The 18,808-nt window shown below is 40.7% G+C and overlaps 1 protein-coding gene across 2 annotated transcripts; it reads left to right on the top strand.

The window, feature by feature from the left end:
* Positions 1 to 1,763: 1,763 nt before the first annotated feature.
* Positions 1,764 to 18,567, top strand: LOC103306513 (natural killer cells antigen CD94-like). 2 transcript variants are annotated; one of them, XM_065572027.1, is made up of 7 exons: positions 1,764 to 1,925; positions 5,948 to 6,043; positions 9,116 to 9,208; positions 12,379 to 12,585; positions 13,597 to 13,748; positions 14,788 to 14,891; positions 15,509 to 18,567. In XM_065572027.1, exons 2-7 carry the CDS (start codon positions 5,950 to 5,952, stop codon positions 15,624 to 15,626), a joined length of 768 nt encoding a protein of 255 aa, XP_065428099.1. In that variant the 5' UTR covers positions 1,764 to 1,925; positions 5,948 to 5,949; the 3' UTR covers positions 15,627 to 18,567. The 2 variants fall into 2 exon arrangements, with proteins under 2 accessions (XP_065428099.1, XP_065428102.1); XM_065572030.1 differs by having other exon boundaries at positions 1,772 to 1,925; positions 12,379 to 12,546; positions 15,509 to 18,552.
* The last annotated feature ends 241 nt before the right edge of the window (positions 18,568 to 18,808 follow it).

Below are 18,808 nucleotides of genomic sequence, written 5' to 3'. Positions count from 1 at the left end.
CTTGAGAACATGACCTATGAAGGAAGGCTGAAAGAATTGGGTTTGTTTAGTTTGGAAAAGAGAAGACTGAGAGGGGAAATGATAGCAGTTTTCAGGTATCTAAAAGGGTGTCATAAGGAGGAGGGAGAAAACTTGTTCACCTTAGCCTCTAAGGATAAAACAAGAAGCAATGGGCTTAAACTGCAGCAAGGGAGGTTTAGGTTGGACATTAGGAAAAAGTTCCTAACTGTCAGGGTGGTTAAATACTGGAATAAATTGCCTAGGGAGGTTGTGGAATCTCCATCTCTGGAGATATTTAAGAATAGGTTAGATAAATGTCTATCAGGGATGGTCTAGACAGTATTTGGTCCTGCCATGCGGGCAGGGGACTGGACTCGATGACCTCTCGAGGTCCCTTCCAGTCCTAGAATCTATGAATCTATGAAAGTTTGCTGCTCAGGCATTTCCACTTCTTGTCCCAGCTGAAACTAAGAAATGCAAAAATTAAACACAAAGTCACACCGATTTTTATGAACCTCAGTAAAACATTTGTGTTTTGGATCAAATCTGGGTGAAAGTTCATGTATGTATTGTACCCAAACTGGTTTGTCCTGGGCCCGGTTTCAGTGATGTTGTTTTCATGATGCTTTGTCCCTGGGATCTGGAAATTCACTCCTCCATGGATTCTACAGACTCTAACCAATATCAGGAAAAATGCAGGGCCAAATTCTGCTCTCAGTCATAATGTAAATAAGGAGTAACTTCACGGAGACAGGTGGAGATACTACTGATTTGCACCAGTGTAAATGAGGGCAGAATTTGGCCCAGTGTTTTTCCCTCCAGAAAGATTCTCTAAATCTCCAAGATAAAACTTTCCTCTAGGCCTCCCTGTGAATGCTATGTCTGATTTGAGTTCTCACTCTCTTTAGATTGTGAGCACCTTGGGGCAGGTCTTGTACTCAGCTGTGCACACTGTCAGCACTTAATAAATCATCATCTATCACTGCCCCTATTCCAGATGTGAACAGCTGTTTTGCATTTTCTTGCACATTCTCAGAGATGAGAGATGTAGCAGAGACCACAATCCATACCGCTAGAGACCCAGAAATGTCATCAATGAAAGGCTTCATCCAAAGTTCTTCTTGTGTCTTTCCCATTCTAAGGGTTGTATACGGAGAAGGCTGGATTCCTGACTTTGATGCAATGTCACTCATAGACAGCACATCCCAGAATCTACCCATTCAGCCAAGCTAAATGCTTTCTCCATCTTCTCACTTTCCACACTTGACTGCCAAATAGGAATGAAGGTGCTTATGGGGTTGAAGATGCTGAAGCCACAAGTGCTGATGTTGATGATGATGCTCATTCCGCCAGTTCTGCTGGTAGTGGGGAGTCCTGTTTGGGCCCCAGCCCAAATACCATTGAAGTCAGTGGGAATCTTTTTGTTGACTTCTATGGCCATTGGAGAGTAAACATGAAAAGTCCCATCCAAGAACTAAAGCAAGGAGGGTATGTGCTTGGACTTCAGTTGAGTATTTGTTTCTGACAGTTACTTAGCTTCAGAATTTAAATAACACCAAGTAGCTTTTGAAGTTAAAACAACAGGTGTTGTCAGTGCTGGTTCAGTCCTCTGAAGAGGAAAGTCTCTTTGTTCTCTTTTGGACAAGGGCCGTGCCTCTCTAATCAGCAATATGAGCGCTTCCTCTGCGGTTTCAGCCGGAACATTGCAGAACAAATAATTATCCCTCTCTTGGCTTGTGCTGTTCCACTTATAACAGGACACTCGAACGGTGATATCACACTGCCCATCTCTTTCCCTGTGGGCAAAGACAAAGGAAGTACAGGATTTAAAGTTGTAGTCCAGGACTTGAGGCCGAGGCTGTGGACCCTCGGACACAAACAAAGCTAATACCAGTTTTTCTCCAGGGACTTTCCTTTTTACTAAGGTAATTGCTATAGATTACATCCGTTGTGTCTGTTTGTACATTAATTTTTTTATTTCCTTGGATAAAGATTAATACAAACTATATTGGGAAGTCTTGCAATTGTAGTCTAGTATTTATTTAATGTCTGAGGTGATATTTTCCCTCCCTTATGGATGGAGGCTAGCTAGTATCAAACAGCACTGGACAAAGCACTTGGAAAGAAAACCAAGTATTGTGAGGTGATGAGGTGAATGGGAGTTAACAGTACTCAGAACATTGCAGAATTGGACTCTGTGGTTCTGATACAGCGACGTACAATGCCTGGGTGGACTGCAAAACACTCACACAGCGAAGCTGAATTTAATGGTGCTCCATGCGAGCATAGTGGTTCACCTGTGCGCTGTACATTGTAGGATAAGGCCATATAGATATAGCTACTAGAGCTGGTCCCCAAAATGGGACAGGGAGGGGGTGTAAAATATTTTTGTGAAAAGATTTTGTTTTTTCTTGTTTTGAACATTTTTTAATATAATTAAAACTTCAAAATGTAAAACTGTAACTTTCTTTATAGTTGATTGGAAAATGGGGGAGGGGGAAATGTGTAGGAAAGTTTACAGAGAGAAAAAGAGTTTGCTTCCCTTTAGTCCATACAGTCTAATTAGAGAACACACAGGAGAAAAAGAGGGAAGTGTTCATATGAGATGTTTCTTCTTTGCCTTCATTCCTTTCCTGTGTACTATTTATTTCTAAGATTTTCCTATTTATTTCTGTATTTTCAATGGGTTTGTAAGCCTTAACTATTTGCATGGTTTTGGTCTCCGTTTACCCTGCTTTCTTTTTAATAGATTGCTCTTTTGCCCTTGCAGCTTCTTTCTTTCTTTCTTTCTTTCTTTCTTTCTTTCTTTCTTTCTTTCTTTCTTTCTTTCTTTCTTTCTTTCTTTCTATTAATTTTATTTTAATCCTACCTCACATACCATAGAGAACAATCTTATCTTGGCCAGAGGATTGGACTCGGGGTAATATTTTCAAAAGTCCCCAAGGACCAGATTTTCAAAAGTGTTTAGACATCTAAAGAGGCAGATAGTTGCCCAGTGAGATTTTGAAGGTACCTAAGTCCCATGGGAATTAGGTGCTTGTCAAAATCCAATTAGGTGCCCATTTTAAAAGTGACTTAGGCACTTAGGAACCTAAATCTCATTGATTTTCAATGCCAAACTCACTCTTTAAAATGTTACCCTAAATGAATTACAATTAGATTGTAGTCTGTTACACCTCAAATGTTTGAGTCAATGATTTGCTGAACTCTAGCATAGCCATGAAATGTGCATTAAATCAAATTCTAAAAGATTACAGAACTGTGAATACTAGTGATTGGATCCTGTGAGGTGCTGAATGCCCCTTAATCTACTCTGAAATGCCTATGAAGTCAGCAGGAATTGAAGGAGATCTGCAATTCATCGGACTGGCTATTAAAGCTGCAATTATATGCAATGGAAAACTGGGGATGCAGATTTTTGTTTCATAGCCTCCAGCTTGTGCCTCTTAGGGACTAAGACCAAAGGATCTCTGTAAATAATCATTCTGAATTATTATTCTTTAATGAAATATAGAAAGGAGAGATGGAAAAGACATAGCAATGAAGAACTGTACTCTACAGTCTACTTTACAAGGCTTTGTCCAGTCCAGTTTTAAATTACTCAGGTTTTAACAGGGCTCACCATGCTACAGAGGAACACTTTATGATATTCAGCATTAATTTTCCCTTTACGCAATTTCTTCTCATTATTGTTAATAATACCTAAGAAAATGCTAGAGAATTTCTCTTCAGCTTTCTTGCATTCACCCTTCAAATACTTGTCATATGAAGGGACATAGAAATTTTCACACTGGATCAGACTAGTTCTAGCCCAATATCCAGCCCCTGACAATGGCTAGCATCAGATGCTTCCCAATGAAGTTTTAAACCCTCACATTAGCCATATGTGGAATAATCTGCCCCCAACACTAGGCTTCATTCTGAGTTCTAACAGAGGTTGGCTTAAACACTGATTCATGAGGTTTAATATCCCTTCCCTAACTTTTGTTGTATGCAGTGTTGTTGTAGCCATGTGAAAGCTTGTCTTTCTCACCAGCAGAAGTTGGTTCAATAAAAGGTATTACGTCCCCTGTCAGGACTCTCTAAAATTGTTGTTGCCATTAATTACAATTCTGCATATTCTGATATCCATATAAATGTCCCTTTATGAATCCTTGTAAGTTCTTGGCCTCAGTGACTTCCTGTGGCAGTGAGTTCCACAGTTTATTTACATAATATGTGAAAAACTATTTACTTTTATCAGTTTGGAATTTCCCACCTTTTGATTTAATTGAATGTCCCTTTATAGAGACTGAGAGAACAGAATTTCCTGCTCTGCCTTCTCTAGATTATTTATTACTTTATATACTGTTATCATGGTCCTTCTTCTTCATCTTCTTTCTACAATAAATAATTCCAGTCTTTTCAATCTGTCTTCATATGTGGGCTTTCCCATTACCTTGATCATTTTTGTTTTTTTGTGAACTCTGCTGAGTTTCACAATAGCCTTTTTGGAGATGGGATGACCAATGCCGCACGCAGTACCTAGATGAGGCCAGGCCAGTGATTTATATAAAGGCATATTATTTTTGTATAATTCTCTATTACTTATGCATACTAACATTTTGTTTGGTTTGTTGACACACAGAGCAGAGGTTTTCATTAATCTATCTACAGTGAGGTCTGGGTCCCTTTCCTGAGTTGGTACATTAATTTAGACCTCTGTAAGGTGTACAAGTTGTTTAAATTTTCCCTTCCAATGTGTATTACATTGCATTTATTGACATTGGGTTTCATTTTCAATCATGTTGCCCATTTTCCTAGCTTGTTTAGGTCTCTCTGAAGTTTTTCACAATCCTCGCTGGTTCTGATTGACCTAAATAGCATTGTGTCATTTTGCTGCCTCATTATTTACGCCCTGCCTTTCCATGCTATTAATAAACACATTATAGAACATGGGATCTCATACAGAACCTTGAGGCCTCCAATGTTAACCTTTTTCCTTGATGAAAACTGACCATTTACTACAACTCTGCTTTCTGCCTTAGAGCCAGTTTTTGATCCATGACTACACTGTGCGTCGCACCCCATGACAACTTAACTTCTTCAGTAGCCTTTTGTGCGGGACCTTCTCTAATTTATCTACTACCTTATTGCCATATTTAAAGAATTCTAAAGGATTCATGAGACATGATTTTCCTTTGCAGAATCTGTTCTGGTTAGACCCTATCAGATCATGATCTTCCAGGTGTTTTGTTGTTGTTTTAAATTATCTTTACAACCAATTTACCAAGTACAGTTATAAGGCTTGCTGATCTATATTTCCCCAGATCACCCATAAAGCCTTTTTCAAATACAGGTACAACATTTGTTACCCTCCAGTCCTCAGAAACAATGTCTGTTTTTAATGAGAGACGACATATTTTTGTTAGGAGCTGCTCAGCTAATTCGTTCTTAAGAACCTTCAAAATACTGAGATGTACCATCTGGATTTCTTTGGGGTTTGGTCCCCATTTGGAGCTGGGTATCTGAGTGCTGGAGACAGGAGCACTTGTTAAGCCGTTTTCAGTTAAGCCTGCAGCTTTTGGGGGACGTGGTTCAGACTTCGATCTGTGTTTGCAGCAGGCAAACATGTCTGGCTTGAACAAGACAAGGTACTAAAGTCCCAAGCTGGCAGGGAAAACGGCTCAGAGGTAGTCTAGACGCATCAGGTGGCAGTCCCAAAGGGGTTTCTGTGACCCAAACCATCACAATGTTTCTTGTGGCCTTTGCTATGTGGGAGTTAAGTGTCTGTGAGGAATGCAGGAGCACTCGTACTGATCCACTGAGCAGGCTGGCCTGTTACATTGCTCCTGTTCATGTTTATGCTATTACTGGCTTTAACAGCCATTTCACTGCAGTACAAATCCCAATGTTCATCTCAGTTCACTAACTCCATCTCTGGAATTTCTATCCCATAACCCACCAGAAATGAGTGAGCAGTCAGTGAGCTTTGTGGACCTCAGATTTCATACTCCTGCAGAGCAGAAGACAAAACGAAGACCAAAGCATGCCAGGGTCACAGGTACTGTATATTTATAATCTCCTGAATCTATGTCTAACATTATTCTTTTAGCCCTACTCAAATCTCCTTCTTGAACTTTATCCTACAAACCCTAACATTATATAGCAAGAATCTGTGTTAGAGATTTTTCTCAAATGTCAGTAAAACTATGTTGTTAGTTTTGTGCCAGTTTGTGTGATATGAAGGTACCCCCAGAAATGAATAGTTTTCCAGATATGGGAAGGAGGTGGCTTTGTGCCTACAAAGCCCCAGAATGCAGCAATTTGATTATGAAGTAATAAACCCTTCTGTCACTGGGTGGTACTCGCCTTTTAAGAGGGAAGTGGCTAGTGCATCTGTGATTGGTTGGCTGACCCCCAGGTGGGCTTTCAGAGAAGGCATCTGGGTGGATTGCTCTGTGAGCAAATATTTACCATTTTGAGTGCCCTGTTTGGGTTTTCCAGAACTTCCGGTGCCCTGAAGCTTCACCATGGAATCTTTCTGCCAGTCAGCAAAGCTTTGGCGCCATCATTCATGAGAAAGGTCTCTTGGACCTGAGGATAACCACTGACGTGGTTCCATACTTAGCTACATATATGACCCTCCCTCCTGCTCTTCCTTGTGGGCACCTACCTGAGATTTTAGACTTTCCAGCTATCACTCGCCCTCAGACTGGGAGTTTATGCTTGCAGTCCCTCTGCACCTGACTGCAATTTCCCAGCAGATCTGATCAGGGGCCACTGCCGGCAGTTAACTCTTTCTCCAAGGGCTATAAGAGTGTATTCCAGTTACCAACCAATCTTCACAAAGCAAACTGCATTTATTCTTAGGACAAAAGCATTAAAGAGAAAACATATTAAAAAACAATAAAATGACCTGTATGCATGCTAAAAACTTACTTGAGGTCACCCTGAGCTCCAACACCAGGCTCTGGTAGATGTCAATTTTCAGACCCCCACAATTGGGTTTGCCCATTTGCTCCCAAGTTCACGTCAGCATTTAAGATCAGAAACCATTCCCCAATTGTATAGTACAACTGTTTCTTTATACTGCTCTGGCCTTTGATTTTCAGTTTCCAAGAACAGGTAAACCCCAGTCAATGGCCCACTCCCCCGGGTGTAGCTTCAAAAAGGTGTTTTTGTTGTTGTTGTTGTGGCATAACCAGCATTGTGGAATTTGCATGAACCCCTCCCCAGAGATTCCCCAGGAAATCTACTTAACACTTATTAAGTCCAAAAGTCCATACCTGTCTGGCACATTTGATTATAGTCACTTGAACTCCTTATACTTGCCATGTCTCCCATCTACAACCATAATGCTGCACAAGCTCTGCATACTATATATAGGGGGCTTTGGGGAATATGATACAAAAAAGGAAGCTGAGTTCTCTTAGATGATTCAACCTGAATCTCTTGGCTTTTCTCCAGAACAGCTTCTAGATAGGCCAGAGTTCTAGTTGCTGCAAGCTAAGGCATCAGTTTACTGGTGCCCTGCAAGGTTTCTTGTAATAACTGTCTTATTTGCAAGCCTCATAAGAAACAGAAATATTTTTATAATGGTTTATATATAATTTACAGATAGAAACTAATAAACTAATATTGAACTCACCATTTCACTATATGCTTTCTGTTCATCTGCATAATCTAACAGTTACAGCCCGCACTGGGTCAAATCCTGATATCCTTATACAATTTCACTCAGTTCTTACTAGGCCACTACTGCAGCGAACATTTTTTACAGGGCCAGATTCTAATTCCTTTCCTTATGGGGAGTAATATCTTACCCCACAGAATAAGGTGCGACTCAACATGAGTAAGGATCACAGAATCTGGTTCTCAGAGAATTTAGCCCCTTTCCCTGTTCATCACTTATCTGAGAACAGGCTTAAATTAAAAAAAAAAGTTTTCTATTTGAAATCATTCAGTATGTGGTTTATGTTCCAATCTTTGAGTTGGTTGTTAACTTAATTTGCAGTGGCTACTGCTTCAAGAATTCACTGTTCATACTTCACTATTTGAGCTATATGAGTTGTCACCTAAGTCACATGGTATTGTTTTTGCTTCCTAATTGGATGACTCTGATAAAGGTCAAATTGGAAATCTGACACAAATTTTGAACAGTGTGTGTAATTAACCAGTGGAACAGATGACAAAGGAATGTGATAATTCTCCACCGTTTGGAGTCTTTAAATGAAGATTGACTCTCTTTCTATAAGATATGACCTAGTTCAGCCATAACTTATTGGTTTTAGAAACAGGAATTACTGTCAAGTATCAGAGGGGTAGCCATGTTAGTCTGGATCTGTAAAAGCAGCAAAGAGTCCTGTGGCACCTTATAGACTAACAAACGTATTACAGCATGAGCTTTTGTGGGTGAATACCCACTTCGTCGTATGCATTACTGTGTGTGGTTCTATGGCCTGTGTTTTATTTTGCAGGAACTTAGACCTGATGATCATAACGTTGCCTTCTAGCCTTAACATCTATGAACTTATATTCCCGCCTACTGTAATTACAATTTCATAGAGCTGTCTTTCCATCCTTCCATCCATTCCAGATGTTTTTCCTTTCCTATCTGAAATCAGTGAGCAGGAAATGGCCTACTCTGATCTGGAGTTTCACACTCTTTCAAAGCAGAAAAGGCAGCAAAATATTATGCATTATGAGTTGCTGGCTCCTTACTTTCTTTTATCAAAGTGGTCATAGCAAAACATCCTCCTCCTGCTGTAGCTACTGTCCATGGCCTCATATTTCAGAAACAATAAAATTAGAATTTTGTCTACTGTGGCAGGAAATGGCACATTACTGGGAACTTGCTTAGGTCCACATTGGGCCAAGGCCTGGGCAGAAATTGGGATGTGACAGCTCTGGCCTTCACCAGGAGCAACTGTTTTCTCCAAGTCGTCTCAATTCATGCCAGATTTATTGAGCACACATTCAATAGTTATTATTATTGGATTGGTTTAGCTCCAGTGGTGGGTTCTGGCTTTGGTAGACTGGTGTGGCTGAGAGCTCTGATCTGATCCCAGAGTCTCAGGACAGGGGCACATTCTAGCCATGTTTTCTTTCATTTTCTCTCTCTTATTTCTGTTAGAATCTCCTCCATCTTCACCATGGCTACTTACAGTGATTCTGGGGCTCCTCTGTCTGGCTTTGCTAGTAACAGCAAGGGTTTGGGTTGCCATGGGTAAGTATTTGCCAAGAAGGCAACAAAACATGATCTGAACCATTATAACTTTTAGAAGGGCTTTGAATGCGGTGTGTAAATGCATGTGTGAGACACTGTCATAGTTTGCATTACTTTGTGAAAACAACTTTCATTTGATATTCAGAGCCTGTTGCCCGCCGAGCTGTGATTTGAATGTTACCTGTAAAACATGTGATAAGCTGAGATACTTTTAAGGTTGTGTCTACACAACATTTTGGAGCAAGCAGGAGCAAGCCTTCAAGCCCAGGTCAACAGTCTCAGGCTAGTGGGGCTTCCACTAATGCTCTACAAATCGCTGTACAGACAGCACTTTGAAGTTATGTTCTGTGGTGCAGCTCCAGCTCTGAAGCCTAGGGAGAGGGGTGGTCCTAAGAGTTCTTCTGAGTGAACACTTGAGTTGATTTGAGACTTAAACTATCTACAGTTTAAATGTGGTTAGAAATGGCATCATGACTAGGACTGGGTGAATTTTGGTCAGTGAATATTTTATTAGCCAAAAAATGCATTATTCAGGGCACTGAAACTATTCGTGAAAACAGGTAGAATTCAATGAATAATTTTGGCCAAAAAATTGATTTTTTATTTAAGAAAGAGAAATGGTTTGTTTCAGTGATTTCAGAATAAAAAGCTTGAAAACTACTTCAAAACAAAACTCTAGGAAGAACTGAAAAAAATGCTTTGGATTGAAAAACAACCCTAAAAGGAAATGAAAAGACCCCCCTCCCTTTTTGTTGATTTTTTTTCCATTTCATTTTGGCTGCCCATAGATCTGAAATTAATTTTGTTGTTTTTGGGTTTTGTTCCAGGAGAAAAACTGAAAAATATCAGTTCAGGTTCAAAAATAACCAATTTTTGTTCCAGATTTTTCATCTGCAAACCAAAACATTAATTATTCATTCAGCTCTAATCATGATACAGAGCTGCTTGGCTCCACAGTTCTTGCTTCGGAATGGTTTTATGGTCTTTCAAGTTTGCTCAGTTTAGCAGTCCAAAAGGGAATGGAGCCTGATTTTGTTCTTATTTACATCAGTGTTAATCATGAGAATGATGAGGCCAGGAAGTTAAAAAAATAAAGGACATTTTGACAAAAACATCTTTGGCACATATTCTGTTAATCAGATTTTAAGACCATAGAGACTGTTTTGTAAATAGCAAATCAGTGTTTCCAATTCCTTAATTACTTTAACATCAAAATAAAACTGAAAAATCTGCATTGTATAAATCACATAAGAACATAAGAACGGCCATACTGGGTCAGATCAAAGGTCCATTTAGCCCAGTATCCTGTCTTCCAACAGTGGTCAATGTCACGTGCCCCAGAGGGAATGAACAGAACAGGTAATCATCAAGTGATCCATCCCTCTGTCGCCCATTCCCAGCTTCTGGCAAACAGATTAGGGACACCATCCCTACCTATCTTGGCTAATAACCACTGATGGACCTATCCTCCATGAATTTATCTAGTTCTTTTCTGAACCCTGTTATAGTCTTGGCCTTCACAATATCCTCTGGCAGAGTTCTGCAGGTTGACTGTGTTGTGTGAAGAAATACTTCCTTTTATTTGTTTTAAACCTGCTGCCTATTAATTTCATTTTGTGACCCTAGTTCTTGCGTTATGAGAAGGAGTAAACAACACTTCCTTATTTACTTTCTCCACACCTGTCATGATTTTACAGACCTCTATCATATCCCTCCTTAGTCATTTCTTTTATAAGCTGAAAAATCCCAATTTTATTAATCTCTCCTCGCACAAAAGCTCTTCCATACCCCTAAACATTTTTGTTGCCCTTTTCCCATTCCAATATATCTCTTTTGAGATGGGGCGATCACATCTGCATGCAGTATTCAAGATGTGGGCGTACCATGGATTTATACAGAGGCAACATGATATTTTCTGTCTTATTATCTATTCCTTTCTTAATGATTCCCAACATTCTGTTCACTTTTTTGACTGCCGCTGCACATTGAGTGGGTGTTTTCAGAGAACTCTCCACAATGACTCTAAGATCTCTCTCTTGAGTGGTAACAGCTATTTTAGATCCTATCATTGTATATGTATAGTTGGGATTGTTGGTCCCCCCCGTGTGCTAATCCACAGAGGATATGAGTTGTTACAGCCCATGGCTACTGACATTTCTGTCTTTGGGTATGTCTATGCTATGAAGACTGTACCAGAATAGCTACACTGCTATAGCTATGTCAGCATAACCCCAAAGTGTAGACATGACCTACTCCAATGGAAGGAGTTTTACCATTGGAATAGGAACACCATCTCTCCAAATGGTGGTACCTACATAGCATTCTTTCATTTACATAGCTGTGTCTGTGCTGCGGGTTAGGTCGGCATAGCTATGTCAGTTAGGCATGTTTTTTTTCCACACTCCTAACCGATGTAGCTCTGTTGACCTATCTTTCTAGTATAGACCAAGCATTTACCTGAAGTTATATCAGCTCATGCTTTTAGCTCTGGAGGTCTCCAGTTCAATCTCCACTGTGTAAGCTATGAGGGCAACTGTCACAATTCTTATTGGCATCCTGAGAATGCAAAAAGCAAATGATTTATACAAGTGTATTTAATTTTGTTTTAACTCATTTCTTGTGTTAAGGATTTGAGTTCACCAGGCTTCCCATCAAGTGAGAAGGAAAAATGAGAATACTGTGAAAAACTTTCTGTCTTTGGGTATGTCTATGCTATGGAGACTATACCAGAACAGCTACATTGCTTTAACTATGCTGGCATAACCCAAAAGTATAGATGTGATCTACTCTGAAGGAAGGAGTTTTTCCATTGGAATAGGAACACTACCTCCCCAAATGATGGTAGCTACATAGCTTTCTTCGATTTACATAGCTGCATATGTGCTGGGGGTTAGCTTGTTATAACTACATCATTTAGTGGAATGTTTTTTTCACACCCCTGACTACTGTAGCTATGTTGATCTATCTTTCAAATGTAGACCAAGCCTTTAACTCAAGTTGTAGGAGTTTGTGCTTTTTAGCTCAGAAGGTCTCCAGTTCAATCCCCAATGTGTAAGCCATGATGACAACTGTCACAATTGCTGTTAGCATCCTTAGACTGCAAAAGGAAACCAATCTATAAAAGTGTATTTAATTTTGTTATAATTGTTTTATTGTTTTACGGATTTAAGTTCTCCAGGCTTCACATCAAGTGGGAAGACAGAATGAGGAACTTATCCAGAAACAGGCTATTCTGAAAAACTTCACCAAACTGCAGGAAATCTTGAAAAACTGCATGCAGCAAAGAGATGATCTCCAAGCCAATAACACAGAACTCTCAAATGCTGTGAATAGGGAAGGTATCGATCAGAGCTCACTCTTCTGTTATATCCTTTATGGTAATATTGTTGCTTAATCAGAATCCAGTTCTCCTTGTCCTTATTAACAACAAAAGGTACTTCTGTCCCTCTGCACAAAATGTACAAGGGCCTCATCTAAGTATTAATTACATGGAAAGCCACAAACAAATCTTAGCAAAAATATGTTATTCGTAATAGTGGACATGATCGATGATCCCTGGCTCACTAGCTTCAAAGTAGAGAAACCTGGGCGGCTCCTTCCCAATTTACATCTCTCAATGGTACAAGGGAAAGACACTGATAAACAGAGGGATTTTGACAAATGCAAGAGACAAATAGGCTGCTGCACAGAGAGACCCTCATTCCCTCCCACAGCGCTGACACTGCGTTAGCTTGGATATCAGGTTTTCATCCTAGTCAACATCATCATTGCTGTCACTTTGAAAACTAGGCCATGATGGTGATGACTCATCTGCAGCAGCAGCAAGTTGTTTAGAAAGGCATCTCACTGTTGCTACCTCCTGCACAATTGCTTTTTGTGAGGAGGACAATGCTGTGCTCTGCTGGTTGTTCCTACGTGAGGATTTCTCCCTCTCTCCTTTAGTGCTCTCATTACCTTTCTTGTTCATTGTGATCTGAATGGAGCTGGATGGGAAACAGGCTTCCTGTCCCATGAGCACTTTTGAGAATTCAAAATTTTCCCATTTCATGTTGGGATAAAAGAGAGACCATTAAAAGTTTTCCATGAAAAAACAGAGAAACCCCAGAGTAGCCAATAGCCTGGAGTTGAGGGGACTCATGCGGGATGAGGGAGAATCAGGGTTAAGTCCCTGCTCTGCCTGATTCAGAAAAGAGCCTTGACCCAAGTATCCCATATCCCAGGTTATTTTGGGGGCACCCACATCAGCTTCATCCTAGCTGTCAAGACAAACAGTACATTCCCAGGGAGAAATATACACACTAGCTAGTACACGGTGACATTCTGTATCACACTGCGTCGCACCCATCAATAGAGAAATATGATGGGTCTATATTGCTCTCTTTTTCAAGGAGATAAATGCAGCTCTTGCCCTGAGGGCTGGATACAGCATAGAAGGAAGTGTTACCATTTTACACATGAAAAGAGCTCCTGGCAGAAGAGTCAAGAATACTGCTCGTCTCACAGCTCCAGACTGCTGAGGATAGAGAATAAGGAAGAATTGGTGGGGAATTTACCCTTTGCCTTATTTTCCTGTATTTTCCAAACTACACCTGCCCAATATTCATCTGCTGGGGAAGTGGGATATGGGTATAAAATGAAAAATAACACTGGCAGGGTAAAATGACCCTCTAAACTGCTTGTGTTGTATTCAGAGCTGTGTCCCCAAGAGACACTGGGCAGATTTTGGGCACCAGAGAAGGAGTGAATCCAAATTTTATCTCTGACTTCAGGACTGATTAAAGGGAGTGTGATGTCCTAGCCTAGGCAGGGCCGGCTTTAGGCCGATTCAGCCGATTTGGCTGAATTGGGCCCCACGCCAAGAGGGCCCCGCGCTGCAGCTGTCCACCCCGCCCCAAGCTCACTTCCCCCTCTTCCCCTCCCCTGAACGCTCTGCCCCCTCCCCTGCTTCAGAGAATCAGAGATTCGCGGGAAGTCTGAAAAGAAGCAGGGGCAGGAGAGCAAGACCCGCCCCCAGGAATCGGGCCCCGCTCTTGCTAAAGCAGGCCCTAAGCCTAGGGATTAGTGCTCTGCATAGCACGAGGAAAGCAGAAAGTCCATTCCTAGGGTCTTAGTCTCCTCTCACTCCATCGTGAATCAGGACTTCCTCCACTGAATTCAATGAAATGAAACCCATCTGAGAATAAAACCAAGCTTTGTCTCTCTTTAACAGAGGCTGGAAATGCTGTTGAGTTAGTGTTTGTGCTGCTTGGGAAGAGAACTCCTCATCTCTCTCATTAGCGATACCCCTGGCTGATGGGACAATTGTGTTGACTTGTTCTCCGGGGTATCCTATCAGTTCTTCTCAGCCAGGACAGTAGCTGTGATGCTTCCCTGGAGGGGCAGGTGCAGATCAAATTGGGCAAAAATCTCATAAAATCTATGGTTAACTATTTTGGAAAAAATGAGGTGTGATTGGCCAACGTATGGGCATTACGAAACACTGGTCCTGTTTGGGACACATCAACCTCATTCTCATCCCTGGTATCCATACACCTACCAAAGTGGATTGATGTAAATGATTTAGTCTTGTTCCCAAACAGGATTTCATAAACAGACTGGCGTATTTTCACTGGATTGGACTATTCCGTACGGGAGCTGCTACAAGCTGGATGTGGGAGGATGGCACAGCTTATTCCACTGAGCTGTAAGTCTCTGGCAGATCTAGAAGTTGTTCACTTGTGTTTTACATCCTTGTGCATTTCTTACAGAATTTGCAGTCTGGCACTGCTACTGAACATATAGAATTATTGTGCATTTTTGACTTCTACAAATTCTCACAGGAAGGAGTGGTGCTAGTTGGATTGTTTAAATCTAAATGAATAAACATAATAAAACAATTGAATAACATTAACGGTGGTAGGTGTAACTCTGTCAGAGCTACATACGAATATAGACATTCACAAATATTCTAAAATGGGACATTTCAAAGCTGAAACACTGACTAAGGGTGATGCCACCATTACACTTAATGAGGAAAAGAAGAGAATACCCTCCTACCCCTGAACATTAAATTGCACAACAGCTGCAGTAAATAGAAACAAGAGGCCTTCTCAGCTAAATTAACAATCTCACACTAAAAAAAATTCCAAATCGCAAAGAAATGCTTTTCATAGCTCATCTTGGAGGACATGTTATTCTGAGAAGTGAAATTAATAGGTAAGACAAGTTAACTCCAATATTTAGGCAGCCAAATGCAATGACACTGTTTGTGATTTAAAAAAAATGGCATGGCTGAGTGTTAAATGTAGCTTTCCACCCCAGGTTCCAAGTAAAGAGGAAAGAGCCTGGAGCATCCTGTGCACTTTTGAAGGCAGGAGAAGCCACCTCCTATAATTGTACTGAACAATATCGCTGTATTTGTGAGAAGAAAGCTGCTTAGCTGAAGCCTGCTGAACAACACAAGAAGATCACAGCATCCGTGAGACACATATCCTGGGATGTTCCAAAGAGAAAGAGAAATCACAACCCCTTCGATTTGCTGTGTTACCATTCAGACTGATGGCTGCAGTTTCAGGTGATAAAACACACAGCAGACTGTCAAGAAGCAGGGCAGAAACCCCAAACTGGAATCTTCTCCAGCCAACCAGAGCACTCCCACCATACTGAATGACTGTCATTCCCATTTGGGTTGATAAGAGTTGATTTCAGAGGCCATTAGTGCAAATATTAATAAATACTTTGTAAAAAATATAGAGTGTTGTTTGTGCACTGGGTGTTTTATGGAAAAATACAATTTGCCCCAAAGAGCTTACAGTGTAAATTCAAACAAAAGACAATCAATGAGGCTCATACAGAGACAAAAGAGGAATGGGAGAGGAAGAGAATGACCATCTTGGTGACTGGGGATTGAGCTGGGGATGTCTAGAGCTAAAAGCCTGAGTTAGAGAAATAATTCCCCAGCTGGCAGCTGTAACACACTCACATGCTCTGTGCGTTGGGCACACAGGGGTATGTGTCACTCACACTGAACAAATATCAGAGGGGTAGCCGTGTTAGTCTGAATCTGTAAAAAGCAACAGAGGGTCCAGTGGCACCTTTAAGACTAACAGAAGTATTGGGAGATATTGGGAGATCCCAATACTTCTGTTAGTCTTAAAGGTGCCACAGGACCCTCTCACACTGAACAGTGGGTTACAGATTTTCCCTGAACAGAGAAAGCTTGTCTCAGGCTCACAGCAGTTTGAATCCCAGATCAGCTTCAATTTTATAGCATGTGCAATCTTGGTTATGACCACGGATTGAACGGGAGGCCTCCAGAGCTAACATCATGAGTCTCTACAGCTTGAGATGTGCTTAAACAAATGAAGTGCTTAAATTTGGCACTGTCACCCTGTCTGGAGTGGCTCACAAGCATCAGTGTCAACCTTAAGGCAGGCTGTCAAGCACCAGGGCAGAGATCCAAAACTGGCTGTGTGTTCTATAATTAGATTTCACAAACCCAGTAACAAGTGTGAACTCCTAAAGCACTATAACTGCCTTACTATGGAGTCACAGACAAGTCCCCTGGGAAATTCCAGTCTATCTTGCCACCCAGGCAACTGGACTATGTGATAATTGATTACTTTATCAAAACCACAACAATATTCAGGTTACTCCGAATAGCAAAGGACCAGTCTTGGAGCTTTGTGCTTAATGTTGGGAAAACAGAGCTGTCCCTCCTCCCCTCCTGTTTGTGCATGTTTGTGGATACTCGTTCAGAGTCCCAGTCTAAATGTGTTTGAAGCTATTCTCTGGAATGTTCACAGTCTCCTTCAGCAACCTGTTTGTTCAGAATTTTTTTAACAAGAATTGAAATGACAATTAGAGATGAAGGGCTGGATTCATAGCTGGTGTAACTTGATATAGAGCCACTGAAGTCAATGAAACTTCACCAAATCATACCAGCTGAAGATCTTGCCCAAGTTGGTCTTAGTTGCACAGGGCCAGGTTAGCCCCTGCTAGCCTCAGGATCAGGGAGAAGTCAGCAGGCCAAGTCCTTCCAATGCTTCCCTCAGGCTTGGGCCCTCTGTGGATCAGGGATCCTGTCTTTTTGCTGGATCAGGAAGAAGGCTCTGAGCCTGTTTAAAACCAGGCTATTTATTGACTGTTGGTCTGTAGAGAATCCAGTTTGAACTAATATGTGGCAACCTCTCCACGTGGCTACAAAGGGCTAATGACCTGCAGAATTATATTAGCATCCCCCTGCTTCTGGTGCAGTTACATACAATTCCACAAAAGCATGGACACAGCAACATTTTTAATACAATGTACCCAAAAGTTATTAAACCTAATTCAATACGATTTAAACTTTACTGAATTAAGTTACCTTAATGCCATAAGGTGTCTCCAGTATAGTGTTAGTCTGAATACTCTTGCACAACCTAAACAAGGGAGGGAGGGGGCTTCAGTGAGCTTGGGATCAAGCCCTAAATGTACTTGAATAAGGTCAGTGTAACACTTTTACCCCCTATTAGCTGAATGTCTGGATATATTAGAGCAGCTACTCCAAATATTCAAGGGTTCTGATTACTTAACCGTTGATCTTGTGGTTACTGTACTGTACTGTGTGGTAGTGTAAAGCAAGGGCATAATCTTGATTTCGTTCAACAGATTGAGCACCCTACTAAAGCTTTTATGGGAATGGGGAAAGAGTCCCGGCAAAGCTGTGCACTAATTATGGAATGTGAGGATTAGTGAGGTGGTTAAATTTAACATATGATATTTCTGATGATCTGAATATATGATGTAGCAAATCTATTTTTTTAAATTTAACGTTTAAGGCCAGATCCACTATTTAGTAAGAGTGCCTGGACTCCATGTGAGTGTCTAATTTTAACTGCTCTGGCTTAACAATTATAGCTTTTAAATGGTCCCACTGACATTTTGAAGTTACCATGTTGAGGTTGGTGTCTGCATGTGTGAGACGCTGAGCTGCTGCTGTGGTTTCACTGGAGAAGTTTTATTTCATTGTGAAAGCCAATTTAACAGTCACTTGCATAACGGCAAATCTCATCTAATAGAAAAAAATTGTAGGCACTCACTGATAATGCACTAATACAGTACAATTGCACCTATTCAATACCAGTTACAGCTAAACAGTTCCTATTTGATGTCCTTTGAAAAGTCTGTATTTCCTGAATAAAGCAATACTTAAGGTCAATTAGTTTACTTAGTGGAAAGTGAACACATTTTTTTGTCTTTGTTTTTTTCTTCCCATTAATTACACAATAAACATGGGAAACTCAAACAGTGACAGCAGGAGAATGAAGACATGATTTACATTCTAGCAATGAAGAATTGATCAAAAATGTCCTATCCTTTGATTTCATCTTCATTTTGGGGGAGGTCAGATCATCTTGTTGGAAAATCCTGGATGCTGTCAATAATAATCACAATGGGTCTAATTCTGTTACACTTCTTGTTAGGAGTAAGTCACTCCATGACTCGTCTCAATTCAATCAACGGAACAAACTGCAGATTAAAAGACTGTGCTTTCATCATGGAGCTCATCGTAAGGGTTTAATCATGGTTAGCTAACACAATGCTGAATGTTTGTTCTTCTCCATATAGATAAACTATGTT

The sequence above is a fragment of the Chrysemys picta genome, chromosome 1 (genome assembly GCF_011386835.1).
Source record: "Chrysemys picta bellii isolate R12L10 chromosome 1, ASM1138683v2, whole genome shotgun sequence".
NCBI classification, from domain to species: domain Eukaryota; kingdom Metazoa; phylum Chordata; order Testudines; family Emydidae; genus Chrysemys; species Chrysemys picta.
Note: the sequence above shows the minus strand (reverse complement) of the source record. Positions and strands in the feature narration are given on the sequence as shown.

Coding starts and splice junctions, on each gene's coding strand:
- LOC103306513 (XM_065572027.1), top strand. CDS start 5,950: ATGAGTGAGCAGTCAGTGAGCTTTGTGGACCTCAGATTTCATACTCCT. Junction 6,044..9,115: donor AAAGCATGCCAGGGTCACAG/GTACTGTATATT, acceptor TATTTCTGTTAG/AATCTCCTCCATCTTCACCA. Junction 14,892..15,508: donor ACAGCTTATTCCACTGAGCT/GTAAGTCTCTGG, acceptor TTTCCACCCCAG/GTTCCAAGTAAAGAGGAAAG.